The 17320-nt window shown below is 50.4% G+C and overlaps 1 protein-coding gene across 2 annotated transcripts in view; it reads left to right on the forward strand.

Moving 5' to 3' along the window:
• The window catches only part of RPS6KA3 (ribosomal protein S6 kinase A3), a 168993-nt gene that overhangs the window by 129389 nt on the left and 22284 nt on the right, over positions 1-17320 (forward strand). For both annotated transcript variants that reach the window (XM_075335415.1, XM_075335416.1), the window contains exons 12-14: positions 6267-6331; positions 6479-6581; positions 15655-15779. In XM_075335415.1, coding sequence (XP_075191530.1) covers positions 6267-6331; positions 6479-6581; positions 15655-15779 — 293 coding nt within the window. The remainder of the gene's footprint in view (positions 1-6266; positions 6332-6478; positions 6582-15654; positions 15780-17320) is intronic.

Here is a 17320-nt window from a genome sequence, read left to right on the forward strand (position 1 = left end):
TCCTTCGTTTTGTAGTTTAGTTATTCTTTCCTTTCTTTGTCGCTCCATTGGGAGACCCAGACAATTGGGGTGTATAGCTACTGCCTCCGGAGGCCACACAAAGCACTACACTTAAAAGTGTAAGGCCCCTCCCCTTCTGCCTATACACCCCCCGTGGGATCACGGGCTCCTCAGTTTTCATGCTTTGTGCGAAGGAGGTCAGACATCCACGCATAGCTCCACTGTTTAGTCAGCAGCAGCTGCTGACTATGTCGGATGGAAGAAAAGAGGGCCCATACTAGGGCTCCCAGCATGCTCCCTTCTCACCCCACTTTTGTCGGCGGTGTTTGTTAAGGTTGAGGTACCCATTGCGGGTACGGAGGCTGGAGCCCACATGCTGCATCCTTCCCCATCCCCCTTAGGGCTCTGGGTGAAGTGGGATTTTACCGGTCTCCAGGCACTGAGACCGTGCTCCATCCACAGCCCCTGGAAAAGCTGGATATGGAGCTGAGTATCGTCAGGGACAGGACCCTGCTACATCAAGGTACTCTGTGTCCCCATACAGACGCAGACACACTGCAGCATTGCTGAGTGTGTTAGTGCGCCGGGGACAACAGCGCGCGCGCTGGTGCCACTACTCACTACAGCTCTGCTGAGTGAGTCTATGTATTGCGAACTGCCGCGCCGGCCGCTGCTGTTAGTTAAAAAATGCTGCGGCGCGGCTGGGACTTGTGGTGCGCCGGGGACTTCCGCGCTGGCCGTGCATGTATGGCGGCCGCGCTTATTAATCGAGTCCCCGGCTTTTGCGGCCTAGTTTCGTTTTGTTCCCGCCCCCAGGCCTGCCAGTCAGGGAAAGGGCGGGACGCTGTACAGAATGTCAGCGCAGAGGGCTGGAGTCTATTTACATACTCCAGCCCTCACACTGGGCACAGTGGGACGCCAGTTTCCCGCACTTAGTCTGCGGCACGCCCACGGTCCGCCCCTCTTCACAGAACGCCGGCAGCCATTCCTGTGTGCAGTCTGAGCTGGAGAGGGGAGACAGGTTCTGGGAGACCCAGACACGGGATTCTGGCGACCACACACCCGCGTTTGAGCGGGCGGTAAGCGGCACCTCTGGTGCTGACCCCACTTAGTGCCGAGGTGTACATTTGTATTTTTATGCTTGCATGCTATACATTGCACTGTACGGTCGCTAGTGATTCTTGGCTATATACCCTCCTATATTGCTCAGAGGAGACAACAGCATGTCATCCGCAAAAAGCAAGGGTGCCAAGGCACAGGCTTTCTATGCTGCTTGCACCGCATGTGAGGCTACTCTACCTGCAGGTTCCACTGACCCCCACTGTGTGCAGTGCTCGGCCCCTGTGGCAACTGCTCGGCCGGGGCCTCTGCTAGAGGTGACCCAGGGAGAACCACCTGTGAATACTGTCCAGGTGACGGGGACAGAGTTTGCAGTCTTTGCTGATAGATTGTCTGTGACTATGACTAAAATTCTAGAAACTTTGCAGTCTAGACCAGTAACTCAGACCAGGGGCACTGTTGACTCATTGCTCCCTGGTCCCCCTCAATTGGAATAGCTCCGGGCTCCGGGGGTGTCCCATGCATCCCAGGGTGAAGGCTCTGACACGGACGACAGTCCCAGACAGCCTAAGCGAGCTCGCTATGAGCGGCCCTCGACTTCATCACACTGGTCAGGGTCCCAGCAGGAGGACTCTGTGTGATGAGGCGGAGGTAGCTGATCAGGATTCTGATCCTGAGACCGCTCTCAATTTGGATACGCCTGATGGTGACGCCATAGTGAATGATCTTATAGCGTCCATCAATAGAATGTTGGATATTTCTCCCCCTGCTCCTCCGGTGGAGGAGTCAGCTTCACAGCAGGAGAAATTCCATTTCAGGTATCCCAAGCGTAAATTAAGTACTTTTCTGGACCATTCTGACTTTAAAGAGGCAGTCCAGAAACACCACGCTTACCCAGATAAGCGTTTCTCCAAACGGATTAAGGATACACGTTATCCCTTTCCCCTTGACGTGGTCAAAGGTTGGACCCAGTGTCCCAAGGTGGATCCCCCTATCTCCAGGCTTGCGGCTAGATCCATAGTTGCAGTGGAGGATGGGGCTGCACTTAAAGATGCCACTGACAGACAGATGGAGCTCTGGTTGAAATCCATCTATGAAGCTATCGGCGCGTCGTTTGCTCCAGCATTCGCAGCCGTATGGGCACTCCAGGCTATTTCAGCTGGTCTTACACAGATTGACACGGTCACACGTACATCTGTTCCGCAGGTGGCATCCTTAACCTCTCAAATGTCTGCATTTGCGTCTTACGCGATTAATGCTGTCCTGGACTTTACGAGCCGTACGGCAGTGGCGTCAGCCAACTCCGTGGTTCTACGCAGAGCCTTATGGTTAAGGGAATGGAAGGCAGATTCTGCGTCCAAAAGTGCTTAACCAGTCTGCCATTTTCTGGTGATCGACTGTTTGGTGAGCGTTTGGATGAAATCATTAAGCAGTCCAAGGGTAAGGATTCATCCTTACCTCAGCCCAGACAAACCAAACCCCAACAGAGGAGGGGACAGTCGGGGTTTCGGTCCTTTCGAGGCTCGGGCAGGTCCCAATTCTCCTCGTCCAAAAGGATCAGAGGAGCTCAGATTCTTGGCGGGCTCAGTCACGCCCAAAAAAGACAGCCGGAAGACCCGCTACCAAGGCGGCTTCCTCATGACTTTCGGCCTCCTCTCTCCGCATCCTCGGTCGGTGGCAGGCTCTCCCGCTTTGGCGACGTTTGGCTGCCACAGGTCCAAGACCGTTGGGTGAGAGACATTCTGTCCCACGGGTACAGGATAGAGTTCAGTTCTCGTCCTCCAACTCGATTCTTCAGAACGTCTCCGCCTCCCGACCGAGCCGATGCTCTTCTGCAAGCGGTGTGCACTCTAAAGGCAGAAAGAGTGGTGATCCCGGTTCCTCTTCAGGAGCAAGGTCACGGTTTTTACTCCAATTTGTTTGTGGTACCAAAAAAGGACGGATCTTTCCGTCCCGTTCTGGACCTAAAACTTCTCAACAAGTACGTGAAAACCAGACGATTCCGGATGGAATCCCTCCGCTCCGTCATCGCCGCAATGTCTCAAGGAGATTTCCTAGCATCAATAGACATCAAGGATGCTTATCTCCACGTGCCGATTGCTCCAGAGCATCAGCGTTTTCTACGCTTCGTGATAGGAGACGAACACCTTCAGTTCGTAGCTCTGCCTTTCGGTCTGGCGACAGCCCCACGGGCCTTCACCAAGGTCATGGCAGCAGTAGTAGCAGTCCTGCACTCTCAGGGACACTCTGTGATCCCTTACTTAGACGATCTGCTTGTCAAGGCTCCCTCTCAAGAGGCATGCCAACACAGCCTGAACGTTGCGCTGGAGACTCTCCAGAGTTTCGGGTGGATCATCAACTTTTCCAAGTCAAATCTGACCCCGACCCAATCGCTAACGTATCTTGGCATGGAGTTTCATACTCTCTCAGCGATAGTGAAGCTTCCGCTGGACAAACAGCGTTCACTACAGACAGGGGTGCGATCTCTCCTTCAAGACCAGCTACACCCCTTGAGACGCCTCATGCACTTCCTAGGGAAGATGGTAGCAGCAATGGAGGCAGTCCCTTTCGCGCAGTTTCATCTGCGTCCACTACAATGGGACATTCTCCGCCAATGGGACGGGAAGTCGACGTCCCTCGACAGGAACGTCTCCCTTTCTCAGGCGGCCAAGGAATCTCTTCAGTGGTGGCTTCTTCCCACCTCTTTGTCAAAGGGAAAGTCCTTCCTACCCCCATCCTGGGCGGTGGTCACGACGGACGCGAGTCTGTCAGGGTGGGGAGCGGTTTTTCTCCACCACAGGGCTCAGGGTACGTGGACTCAGCAAGAGTCCACCCTTCAGATCAATGTTCTGGAAATCAGAGCAGTGTATCTTGCCCTACAAGCCTTCCAGCAGTGGCTGGAAGGCAAGCAGATCCGAATTCAGTCGGACAACTCCACAGCGGTGGCATACATCAACCACCAAGGAGGAACACGCAGTCGGCAAGCCTTCCAGGAAGTCCGGCGGATTCTGACGTGGGTGGAAGACACGGCATCCACCATATCCGCAGTTCACATCCCAGGCGTGGACAACTGGGAAGCAGATTTTCTCAGTCGCCAGGGTATGGACGCAGGGGAATGGTCTCTTCACCCGGACGTGTTTCAGGAGATCTGTCGCCGCTGGGGGATGCCGGACGTCGACCTAATGGCGTCCCGGCACAACAACAAGGTCCCAGCTTTCATGGCGCGGTCTCACGATCACCGAGCTCTGGCGGCGGACGCCTTAGTTCAAGATTGGTCGCAGTTCCGGCTACCTTATGTGTTCCCTCCTCTGGCACTGTTGCCCAGAGTGCTGCGCAAGATCAGGTCCGACTGCCGCCGCGCCATCCTCGTCGCTCCAGACTGGCCGAGGAGGTCGTGGTACCCGGATCTGTGGCACCTCACGGTAGGCCAACCGTGGGCGCTACCAGACCGACCAGACTTGCTGTCTCAAGGGCCGTTTTTCCATCGGAATTCTGCGGCCCTGAACCTGACTGTGTGGCCATTGAGTCCTGGATCCTAGCGTATTCAGGGTTATCTCAAGAGGTTATTGCCACCATGAGACAGGCTAGAAAACCAACCTCCGCCAAGATCTACCACAGGACGTGGAAGATATTCTTATCTTGGTGTTCTGCTCAGGGATTTCCTCCCTGGCCATTTGCATTGCCTACTTTTTCTTTCCTTCCTACAATCCGGTTTGGAAAAAGGTTTGTCGCTAGGCTCCCTTAAAGGACAGGTCTCAGCGCTATTGTATTTTTTCAGAAGCGCCTAGCACGACTTCCTCAGGTACGCACGTTCCTGCAAGGGGTTTGTCATATCGTCCCTCCTTACAAGCGGCCGTTAGAGCCCTGGGATCTGAACAGGGTTCTAATTGCTCTCCAGAAGCCGCCTTTCGAGCCTATGAGGGATGTTTCCCTTTCTCGCCTTTCACAGAAAGTGACTTTTCTTGTAGCGGTCACCTCTCTTCGGAGAGTGTCCGAGCTAGCAGCGCTGTCATGCAAATCTCCTTTCCTGGTGATTCACCAGGACAAGGTGGTCCTGCGCCCGATTCCGGAGTTTCTCCCTAAGGTGGTATCCCCCTTTCATCTCAATCAGGATATCTCCTTACCTTCTTTGTGTCCTCATCCAGTTCATCAATGTGAAAAGGATTTGCATTTGTTGGATCTAGTGAGAGCACTCAGAATCTACATTTCCCGCACGGCGCCCCTGCGCCGATCGGATGCACTCTTTGTCCTTGTCGCTGGTCAGCGTAAAGGGTCGCAAGCTTCCAAATCCACCTTGGCTCGGTGGATCAAGGAACCAATTTTTGAAGCCTACCGTTCCGCGGGGCTTCCGGTTCCCTCAGGGCTGAAGGCCCATTCTACCAGAGCCGTGGGTGCGTCCTGGGCATTACGGCACCAGGCTACGGCTCAGCAGGTGTGCCAGGCGGCTACCTGGTCGAGTCTGCACACTTTTACCAAGCATTATCAGGTGCATACCTACGCTTCGGCGGACGCCAGCCTAGGTAGACAAGTCCTTCAGGCGGCGGTTGCCCACCTGTAGGAAAGGGCTGTTTTACGGTCCTGTCACGAGGGTTATTTTACCCACCCAGGGACTGCTTTTGGACGTCCCAATTGTCTGGGTCTCCCAATGGAGCGACAAAGAAGGGAATTTTGTTTACTTACCGTAAATTCCTTTTCTTCTAGCTCCAATTGGGAGACCCAGCGCCCGCCCTGTTTTCTTAGAGATTTTTGTTTTTTTCGGGTACACATGTTGTTCATGTTGATTGGTTTCAGTTCTCCGATGTTCCTTCGGATTGAATTTGTTTGTTTTTAAACCAGTTATTGGCTTTCCTCCTTCTTGCTTTTGCACTAAAACTGAGGAGCCCGTGATCCCACGGGGGGTGTATAGGCAGAAGGGGAGGGGCCTTACACTTTTAAGTGTAGTGCTTTGTGTGGCCTCCGGAGGCAGTAGCTATACACCCCAATTGTCTGGGTCTCCCAATTGGCGCTAGAAGAAAAGGAATTTACGGTAAGTAAACAAAATTCCCTTCTTTGCATCCAAACGACTTACTTGCTCAGCTTTTGGTGCGGTTACCTATACGTTCAGTATAATAAAGATGAGCTTCATTGTGAAGCATGTATCGGATGATGGCCTATATACAATAGCTTCTCACAAGTGTATTGTTTCACCTCCACTTGTCATTGTACAGGAGCTGGACCGGACGGCGTGGAGGAAATTAAGAGGCATCCATTCTTTGCAACGATTGATTGGAATGTAAGTGCAGTGATATTAAAGCAAGTGTAAGATATTCCCTAATTTATGCGGATGACTCAGTCTTGGTATTTTACATTGCTTTTCTTCTGGTCTGGCAGCCCACATAAATAACTTTCTTCTTTTTTTTTTTTTTTTTCCTTCTTGTAGAAACTGTATAGAAGAGAGATCCAGCCTCCATTCAAGCCAGCCACAGGTGGTCCTGAAGACACATTTTATTTTGATCCAGAGTTCACTGCAAAAACACCCAAAGGTAAAAGCCTTTTCTGCAGTTTTCATTCTGCAATGTGTAGGGACTTTGTACATAAGTGGCTGTTTAAAGAAAAGGTTTGGATTGGCGGCAAAACATGGTGCGAGCATTGTTATATTTATTGTATTCTCTGGTGCTTTGATGGAAGAAATGAGGCCCTGAAAAGCTCAAAGCTTTTTCAGGATTGAGTCTTATAAGTGAGTTCCTGTAGGCCAGAGATGCACAACCTGCGCCCAGGGGGCCACAAGCGGCCCTTGTTGCCCCAATGCATAGAGAAATGCTTGTCTGACAGATTAACTATATATGAGCAGCCACACACGAGAGTAGGTGCAAAGTGATCAGGAGCCGGGACCAGCAGATACTAATGGTGCACTGTGTAGACCTCTCTGGATGCCTCATACATCTGGAGAATAGGGTCTCATCTCCCATTCGGCTCTCCAGAAAGTCATGTAACTTAGATGGTGGCCTTCCATGCCTGTGACCAGCACCCCTGTAGTTTGAGAATTGTGATCATTGGGCAGTAAGCACAAAACCCATGACCTGTTGCAGAGCGCCATGTACGTTAATCACCTTTTCCTTTTTTAGGGTCTATTCACATTTTTTTTTTTTTAACGGGGATTTAGGCTATGTTCACACAGGGCATCTTTTGGTGCGTTTTTGAGGTCACAAGGATGCCCCAAAATGCCTGCATTTCCTTCTCCCAGCAAAGTCTGAGATTTCTATTTTGCTCTCCACACTGGGCATCTTTTGTTGGCTGTGTTTTTCAAGATGCAGCATGTCAATTCTTTTTGCGTTTTTGAGCCCTCCAGTCAATAGATTTGACTTAAAAAAAAAAAAAAAAAAAAAAAAAAAAAAAGCACATTGGGCAAAACGAGGTAAAAACCCATTGCATTTTTGTTGTGGTGCGTTTTTGATGCGTTATAAGATGCACTATAAGATGCACTGACAAAAAAGGATGCCGCGTGTGAACATCGCCTTAGAAGCAGATTTTACTGCAAGTTCACAGCTTTCTATAGGAAGCAATGAAAAGTCTTTAAATGCAGAGTGGACATGAAACAACATTCACATTGCGTGAACTCCTTAAAGGGGTTGTCCATTAGTTTTATATCGATAACATCCTCATGATAGATCATCAATATAATTTGTATTTCTATAGCACGGACATATTCCGCAACACTTTACAATTCAGTTGGTGCTTCTACAAACAAGATAAAACATTCCAGAGTAACCTAGCTCAACACACATGAAGAGAAGTGAGGGCCCTGCTATCAAGTGTACAGTCTGTGAGGGAATAGGGGGGACACAAAAAGTAATATCAATATCAAATCAGTGGGGACACGACAGCCTGCAATCCTACCTATCGCCGCCATCGATCTGATAATGATGACCTATTCCCAGGATAAGTCGTCAGTGTAACGTAATGGACAATCCCTTTAAACAAATCCATTTTCTTCAGCGCTCTATTGGGAGACCCAGACGATTGGGGTATAGCTACTGCCCTCCGGAGGCCACACAAAGCACTACACCAAAAAGTGCAAGGCCCCTCCCCTTCTGGCTATACCCCCCCGTGGTATCACGGGTTCTCCAGTTTTCAAGCTTTGTGCGAAGGAGGTCAGACATCCACGCATGGCTCCACAGATTTTAGTCAGCAGTAGCTGCTGACTATTTCGGATGGAAGAAAAGAGGGCCCATATAGGGCCCCCAGCATGCTCCCTTCTCACCCGTGGATGGTGTTGTAAGGTTGAGGTACCTATTGCTGGTACAGGGGCTGGAGCCCCACATGCTGTTTTCCTTCCACATCCCCTTGTAGGGCTCTGTGGAAGTGGGATCCTGCCGGCCTCTAAGCTCTGACGCCGGGCTCCATCCACAGACCCATAGCACCTGATGGATACGGAGCAGGAGTACAATCAGGGACAAGGCCCTGCATCATACAGGTACTCTGTGTCCCCGGCAGGCACAGACACACTCCGGGCTGGCTGGGTGTTGTAGTGCGCCGGGGACCGTAACGATTGAGTTGGTGTTCCTGCAGTTTACTGGGGGACTTTTGGGTTGTGGGAACGCAGCGCCGACCCCCACTGGACCGGCGGCGCTGCTGTGACTTGTAGTGCGCCGGGGACACGCCGACCGCGCTTTTACGGCGGCGGCGTTTATAAATCCAGTCCCCGGCTTTTGCGGCCTAGCTCCGCTTCGTTCCCGCCCCCACCCTGTCAATCAGGGTAGGGGAGAGACGCTGTTTCGCAGCAGCGACGAGGGCTGGAGCCTGATTTACATGCTCCAGCCCTCTCACTAGGCACAGAGGGAAGCAGGCTTCCCGCTCTTAGTCAGGAACGCCCAGGGCCCGCCCCCCCTCCTCTCCCAGGACGCCGGCAGCCATTACATGCAGTCTGGCTAGAGGAAGGACGCAAGGCTCTGGGAGACCTGGACTAGGGGGCTTTTGGAGACCACACACCCGCTCTTAAGCGGGCGGTAAGCGGCATTTCAGCTGGCCCCTCTAGTGCCTCAGTGTGCATTGGTGTACTGTGTCACCAGATATATATATTTATTTATTTCTTGCACTGTGAGGTCGCTTCCTGGCTGGATACCCCAGATCGCTCTGAGGAGGCAGCAACATGTCATCCACAAAACGCAAGGCTGCCAAGGCTAGGGCTGTGTACACTGCGTGTGCTGCATGTGGGGCTGCTCTACCAGCAGGTTCCAAAGACCCCCATTGTGTGCAATGCTCAGATCCGGTGCTGCTTCGCCAGCCGGAGTCCAGAGGGGTAGTGACCCAGGCTGAGACGCTTGTAAGTCCTGCCCCGGTGTCAGGGACAGACTTTGCAGTTTTTGCTGATGGAATGTCTGTGACTATGGCAAAAATCCTTGAAACTTTGCAATCCATGACTGGGGCTCAGTCTATGGACACGGCGAGGTCTCTGTCCTCTAATCCCCCTCAGTTGGAATTAATCCAGACTGCAAGGGGGTCCCCGGCTTCCCAGGCTGAGTATTATGACTCAGATGATAGCCCCAGCCACCCTAAGCGAGCTCGCTGGGAAAGACCCTCAACGTCATCACACTGCTCAGGGTCTCAGCGCAATCAGTCGCCCTGTGATGCGTCTGAAGAGAGTGATCAGGAGTCTTATCCTGGAACCCCTCTCAATCTGGATACCCCGGATGGGGACGCCATGGTAAACGAGCTTATCTCAGCCATCAATAGACTGTTGGATATTTCTCCCCCAGCTCCTTCTGCAGAGGAGGCAGCTGCAGAGCAGGAGAAGTTTCGTTTCCTCTATCCCAAGCGTAAATTGAGTGCTTTCTTGGATCACTCTGACTTCAGAGAGTCAATCCAGAAACACGACGCTCATCCAGAAAGGCGTTTCTCTAAACGTTCTAAGGATACACGTTTTCCTTTCCCCCCTGATGTGGTCAAGCGCTGGACCCAGTGTCCAAAAGTAGACCCCCCGATTTCCAAACTTGCAGCTAGATCCATAGTTGCAGTGGAGGATGGCGCTTCACTTAAGGATGCCAATGACAGACAGATGGACCTTTGGTTAAAATCTGTCTATGAAGCTATCGGCGCGTCGTTTGCTCCAGCATTCGCAGCCGTATGGGCACTCCAAGCTATTTCAGCTGGTTTAGCAAAAGTGGATGCTATCATACATCCAGCGGTGCCGCAAGTGGCGTCCCTTACCTCGCAGATGTCTGCGTTTGCGTCTTACGCTATCAATGCGGTCCTAGAATCTACCAGCCGCACCTCAATGGCGTCCGCCAATTCGGTAGTTTTGCGCAGAGCCTTGTGGTTAAAGGACTGGAAAGCAGATGCTGGTTCCAAAAAATGTTTAACCAGCTTGCCTTTATCTAGAGATAGACTGTTTGGCGAGCCATTGGCTGACATCATTAAACAGTCCAAGGGTAAAGACTCTTCCTTACCCCAGCCCAGATCAAGCAAACCTCAGCAGAAAAAATGGCAGCAGAGGTTTCAGTCCTTTCGAGGTTCGGGCAAGACACAATTCTCCTCGTCCAAAGGGACTCAGAGGACGCAAAGAGTCTCAGATTCCTGGCGGGCTCACGCACGCCCCAAGAAAGCAAATGGAGGAACCGCTTCCAAAGCGGCTACCTCATGACTTCCAGCCCCCCCCCTCCGCATCTCCGGTCAGGGGCAGGCTCTCCCGCTTTTCCGACATTTGGATGTCACAGGTCAAAGACCAGTGGGTGACAAACATTTTGTCTCGCGGGTACAGAATCGAGTTCAGTTCTCGTCCTCCAGCTCGGTTCTTCAGAACCTCCCCACATCCAGACCGAGCAGATGCCCTGCTGCAGGCGGTGGACTCCCTAAGAGCGGAAGGAGTAGTGGTTCCTGTACCGCCTCAGGAACAAGGGCGAGGGTTTTACTCCAATCTCTTTGTGGTTCCAAAAAAGGACGGCTCGTTCCGTCCTGTTCTGGATCTAAAGCTGCTCAACAAACATGTGCACGCCAGACGGTTCCGGATGGAAACCCTCCGCTCTGTCGTTGCCTCAATGTCTCAAGGAGATTTCCTTGCCTCAATAGACATCAAAGATGCTTATCTCAACGTGCCAATTGCTACAGAACATCAACGTTTTCTACGTTTTGTGATAGGAAACGACCATCTTCAGTTCGTAGCTCTGCCATTCGGTCTGGCGACAGCCCCCCGGGTCTTCACCAAGGTCATGGCGGCGGTGGTAGCAGTCTTGCACTCTCAGGGACACTCGGTGATCCCTTACCTAGACGATCTACTTGTCAAGGCACCCTCTCAAGAGGCATGCCAACTCAGTCTACATGCTACGCTGGAGACTCTACAGACGTTCGGATGGATCATCAACTTTCCAAAGTCGAATCTGTCACCGTCACAGTCGCTAACGTATCTTGGCATGGAGTTTCATACTCGAGCAGCGAGAGTGAAGCTTCCGCTGAACAAGCAGCGGTCCCTACAGACAGGGGTGCAATCCCTCCTTCAAGGCCAGTCGCACCCCTTACGGCGCCTCATGCACTTCCTCGGGAAGATGGTGGCAGCCATGGAAGCAGTTCCCTTTGCGCAGTTTCATCTGCGCCCACTTCAATGGGACATTCTCCGCCAATGGGACGGGAAGTCAACGTCCCTGGACAGGAAAGTCTCTCTTTCCCAGACAGCCAAGGACTCTCTACAATGGTGGCTCCTTCCCACCTCATTGTCTCAGGGAAGATCCTTCCTGCCCCCATCCTGGGCAGTGGTCACGACAGATGCGAGTCTGTCAGGGTGGGGAGCAGTGTTTCTCCACCACAGGGCCCAGGGGACGTGGACTCCGCAGGAGTCCACCCTTCAGATCAATGTTCTGGAAATCAGGGCAGTGTATCTTGCCCTACTGGCCTTCCAACAGTGGCTGGAAGGAAAGCAGATCCGAATCCAGTCGGACAACTCCACAGCGGTGGCATACATCAACCACCAAGGAGGGACGCGCAGTTGGCAAGCATTCCAAGAAGTCCGGCGCATTCTAATGTGGGTGGAGGACACAGCATCCACCATATCCGCGGTTCACATCCCAGGCGTAGAAAATTGGGAAGCAGACTTCCTCAGTCGCCAGGGCATGGACGCAGGGGAGTGGTCCCTTCACCCGGACGTGTTTCAGGAAATCTGTCGCCGATGGGGAGTGCCGGACGTCGACCTAATGGCGTCCCGGCACAACAACAAGGTCCCGGCATTCATGGCGAGGTCGCGCGATCAAAGAGCTCTGGCGGCAGACGCATTAATTAGTTCAAGATTGGTCGCAGTTCCGGCTCCCATACGTCTTCCCACCTCTGGCACTCTTGCCCAGAGTGTTACGCAAGATCAGATCCGATTGCAGCCGCGTCATACTCGTCGCCCCAGACTGGCCGAGGAGATCGTGGTATCCGGATCTGTGGCATCTCACGGTCGGTCGACCGTGGTCACTGCCAGACCGACCAGACTTACTGTCCCAAGGGCCGTTTTTCCATCAGAATTCTGCGGCCCTGAACCTGACTGTGTGGCCATTGAGTCCTGGATCCTAGCGTCCGCAGGATTATCTCAAGGAGTCGTAGCCACAATGAGACAAGCTAGGAAGTCAACGTCTGCTAAGATCTACCACAGAACGTGGAAGATTTTCTTATCCTGGTGCTCTGCACAGAGAGTATCCCCTTGGCCATTTGCATTGCCCACCTTTCTTTCCTTCCTGCAATCGGGGTTGGAAAAGGGCTTGTCGCTCAGCTCCCTTAAAGGGCAAGTCTCGGCACTATCTGTGTTTTTTCAGAAGCGTCTAGCACGTCTTCCTAAGGTGCGCACGTTCCTACAGGGGGTCTGTCATATTGTGCCCCCGTACAAGCGGCCGTTAGATCCATGGGATCTGAACAGAGTACTAGTTGCTCTGCAAAAGCCGCCCTTCGAGCCTCTAAAGGACGTTTCCTTTTCTCGCCTGTCACAGAAAGTGGCGTTTCTTGTTGCGATCACATCGCTTCGGCGAGTGTCTGAGCTGGCAGCTCTGTCATCCAAGGCTCCCTTCCTGGTGTTCCACCAGGACAAGGTAGTGCTGCGCCCCATTCCGGAGTTTCTCCCTAAGGTCGTATCCTCGTTTCATCTTAATCAGGATATATCCTTGCCTTCCTTTTGTCCTCAGCCGGTTCACCGGTATGAGAAAGACTTACGTTTGCTAGATCTGGTGAGAGCACTCAGAATCTCTATTTCTCGCACGGTGCCTATCCGCCGTTCAGATGCACTTTTTGTCCTTGTCGCTGGCCAGCGCAAGGGGTCGCAGGCTTCTAAAGCCACCCTGGCTCGATGGATCAAAGAACCAATTCTGGAAGCCTACCGTTCTGCTGGGCTTCCGGTTCCTTCAGGGCTGAAAGCCCACTCAACCAGAGCTGTGGGTGCGTCCTGGGCTTTGCGACACCAGGCTTCGGCTCAACAGGTGTGCCAGGCAGCTACCTGGTCGAGTCTGCACACTTTCACCAAACATTATCAGGTGCATACCTATGCTTCGGCGGATGCCAGCTTAGGTAGAAGAGTCCTGCAGGCGGCAGTGACATCCCCGTAGGGGAGGGCTGTTTTGCAGCTCTAACATGAGGTATCTCTTTACCCACCCAGGGACAGCTTTTGGACGTCCCAATCGTCTGGGTCTCCCAATAGAGCGCTGAAGAAGAAGGGAATTTTGTTACTTACCGTAAATTCCTTTTCTTCTAGCTCTTATTGGGAGACCCAGCACCCGCCCTGTTGTCCTTCGGGATTTTTTTGTTGTTTGCGGGTACACATGTTGTTTATGTTGAACGGTTTTTCAGTTCTCCGACGTTATTCGGAGTTAATTTGTTTAAACCAGTTATTGGCTTCCTCCTTCTTGCTTTGGCACTAAAACTGGAGAACCCGTGATACCACGGGGGGGGTATAGCCAGAAGGGGAGGGGCCTTGCACTTTTTGGTGTAGTGCTTTGTGTGGCCTCCGGAGGGCAGTAGCTATACCCCAATCGTCTGGGTCTCCCAATAAGAGCTAGAAGAAAAGGAATTTACGGTAAGTAACAAAATTCCCTTCTTTACTGTAACAAAAATTCAAGTATTAACCCCTTAACGACCGCGGGCAGTAAAATTACGTCCTAAATGACATAACCTTACTGCCCGCGGTCTGCCGGCGGCAGCATGCCGCGATCGGCACACATCTCAGCTGATTTTCACAGCTGAGATGTGTGCCTGCTAGGCACGAGCAGAATCGTTATCTGCTTGTGCCGATTAACCCCTTATATGTCGCTGTCAATATGTGACAGCGCCATTATAAGCGCGATCGCGGTAAAGTTTTACTTACCGCCCGATCCCGTCATGTGACTCCCGATAGTTGTCATGGTAGCACAGGGTCATGTGATGACTCCTGTACTACACCTGACTTGCTTTCACTTTCGCTGTGTCGGGGACACAGCAAAAGAGAGACAGCGTATCTGCTGTTTACAGCCGTGTAGCTGTGATCAGCAGATACTGCAGAGCGATCGGATTGCTGATCGCAATAGCCCCCTAGGGGGACTAGTAAAATAAAAAAAAAGTTTTAAAAAAATTAAAAAAACCTAAGTTCAAATAACCCCCCATTCGCCCCATTGAAAATTAAAGGGTTAAAAAAAATTAAAAATATACACACATTTGGTATCGCCGCGTTCAGAAACGCCCGATCTATCAAAATATAAAATCAATTAATCTGATCAGTATACGGCGTAGCGGCAAAAAAATTCCAACCGCCAAAACGATGTTTTTTTGTCGCCACAACTTTTGCGCAAAATGCAGTAAGAGGCGATCAAAACGTAGCATCTGCGCAAAAATGGTACCGTTAAAAACGTCAGCTCGAGACGCAAAAAATAAGCCGTCACTGAGCCATAGATCCCGAAAAATGAGAACACTACGGGTCACGGAATATGGCGTAAAATGTGCGCCACTTTTTTCGGACAAACTTCCGATTTTTTTTTTTTTTAACCCCTTATATAAAAGTAAACCTATACATGTTTGGTGTCTCGCACTGACCTGAGGCATCACACCCACATATCAGTTTTACCATATAGTGAACACAGTGAATAAAATATCTCAAAAACCATAGTGCTATCGCACTTTTTTTGCAATTTTTCAGCATTTGGAATTTTTTTGCAGTTTTCTAGTACACTATATGGTAAAACTGATGGTTTCATTTAAAAGTACAGCTCGTTCCGCAAAAAATGAGCCCTCACATGACCATATTGACTGAAAAATAAAAAAGTTACGTCTCTCAGAAAAAGAATGGCGAAAAAAAAAACGGAAAGCGAAAAATCGGCCGGTCGTGAAGGGGTTAAGTCAGTTTTAGCTTCTAAATAGATGTAATATCCACTCATTCACTGCACGTAGGGATGATAAAAATAAGAAGCCGTTGAATCACAAGGTATTTTAGAAAGTTACATAACTTTTCAGTATGTCGCGATTAAGCTGTAATTCAGGAATCCTGAAATCCATTTAAAGGGAACCAACTTCAAAAGATTGTTTGCATATTCGTCCTTTCCTATTAGTAAAGTATGTATAATACTGTCCCTGCTGACTTGGAAGTACTGTCTGTTGTGTTCAATGTTGGCTTCGTTCTTTCTGCTTTTTTTTTAGACTCCCCTGGTATTCCAGCAAGTGCCAACGCACACCAGCTCTTCCGTGGATTTAGCTTTGTGGCTATTTCAACTGAGGAAGACAACCAGGCAATTCAAACAGTTGGCGTCCATGGCATTGTTCCGGTAAGCAGATACTTTGAAGAGCTGCCTGCATAGATAAGGCTTAATCCGTACTGTAATTGGTTTTAGAAACACTTTAAAAATACATTTTATATTAAAAAAAAAAACTTTTTAGAATTAAATTCCATAGAGAGACTTCAGTTTTTTTAGCGAACACTTTTTCATGGTTTCAAATAGCCAACATATTTGAAGCAGTCACAAAAGCGCAGTGGACTACGTTTTGGTGCCCGCACCAAATAATATTTTTTCACTTATATAGTGCCATTAATTCCTTAGCGCTTTACATACATCAACACTGTCCCCATTGGGGCTCACAATCTACGTCCCCTATTAGTATGTCTTTGGATTGTTGGTGTAAACCGGAATACCTGAAGAAAACCCACACAGACACACGGAGAACATACAAACTCCTTGCAGATGTTGTCCTTGGGGGGGGGGGGGGACTTGAACCTTGGACCCCAGCGCTGCAAGACTGCAGTGCTAATCACTGAGCCACCGTGCCACTCTACAAACAGGCTGATACTACCACAAATGTCTGACAGATCACCATGTAACTCCATCAGTATGGTCACCGTGGAATCTAATATGACTGTGGAAAGAACGGACGACATAGATGAAAACCACTGACGTCCGTATGAGACCCGACCAGGAGAAATCTCAGTCTTAGTAAGACGCCATAATATTCTGAAGTGTTTGACATTGGGTGAAAATTCAATTCCTATTTTCAGTTCCTAAAATCAGTACTGGTCTCTTTTCTAAACATAGATATAACTTCCACTGTGTCATGTTTCCACGTTCACATTCAGAAGTTCCTAGTTTTGAGGGGGGTTTTTAACCGTTGACATGCGAGAATCGCCCCCACTTATTTTTGTGTAACCAAATTTCTTTCATATTCCTTCCCAGATATCTAGTAGTACTAAAGAAAAAAAACTCCTTCCTTAAAGGGGTTGTCTGTGCACAACATATTGATGACATATCCACAGGATAAGTGATCGATATCCGCTCTGTGGGGGTCCAGCGCCCTCCTCGATCAGCTGTTACTCTAGGTATCAGACTCCCAGTGATCTCATATTGATCCTTTTGCTAGGTCATCAGTCTGTGGTGCATGGACAGCCCCTTTAAGTTGTTTAGCTGTACAAAGATGGAGGACCTCAGTTACTATAGGTTTCATTAGATTTCCTTCCGTGGCTTTCAGTCTGCACCAAGTTATGGTTGATATTTATGGGGCAGCAGTATAGTAATGTGTAACGCAGATCTGGGTCTGAAGTCATCAGTCATGATTAAGTCGCACTAAAACTTTAGTTACTTGGTAGAAAATGGTGATCATGCTGGCAAATATGTCATTAGCCGGCAGTAACCATAAATGTATACTTTGCATCCAGCCGAGGGAAATAATTGATTTTCACTGAGAATGCCTTGCAATCAGCAGGAAGCGTCAACATAAATGATCTCTAGTATTTCCCCAAATGTGTAAGGAGAGCTAACCCTGCAGCCAGGTGTCCACACCTTGCCTCCTGAGCACACCCGGCGCGGACCGGACTCCG

The sequence above is a fragment of the Anomaloglossus baeobatrachus genome, chromosome 2, assembly GCF_048569485.1.
Source record: "Anomaloglossus baeobatrachus isolate aAnoBae1 chromosome 2, aAnoBae1.hap1, whole genome shotgun sequence".
NCBI classification, from domain to species: domain Eukaryota; kingdom Metazoa; phylum Chordata; class Amphibia; order Anura; family Aromobatidae; genus Anomaloglossus; species Anomaloglossus baeobatrachus.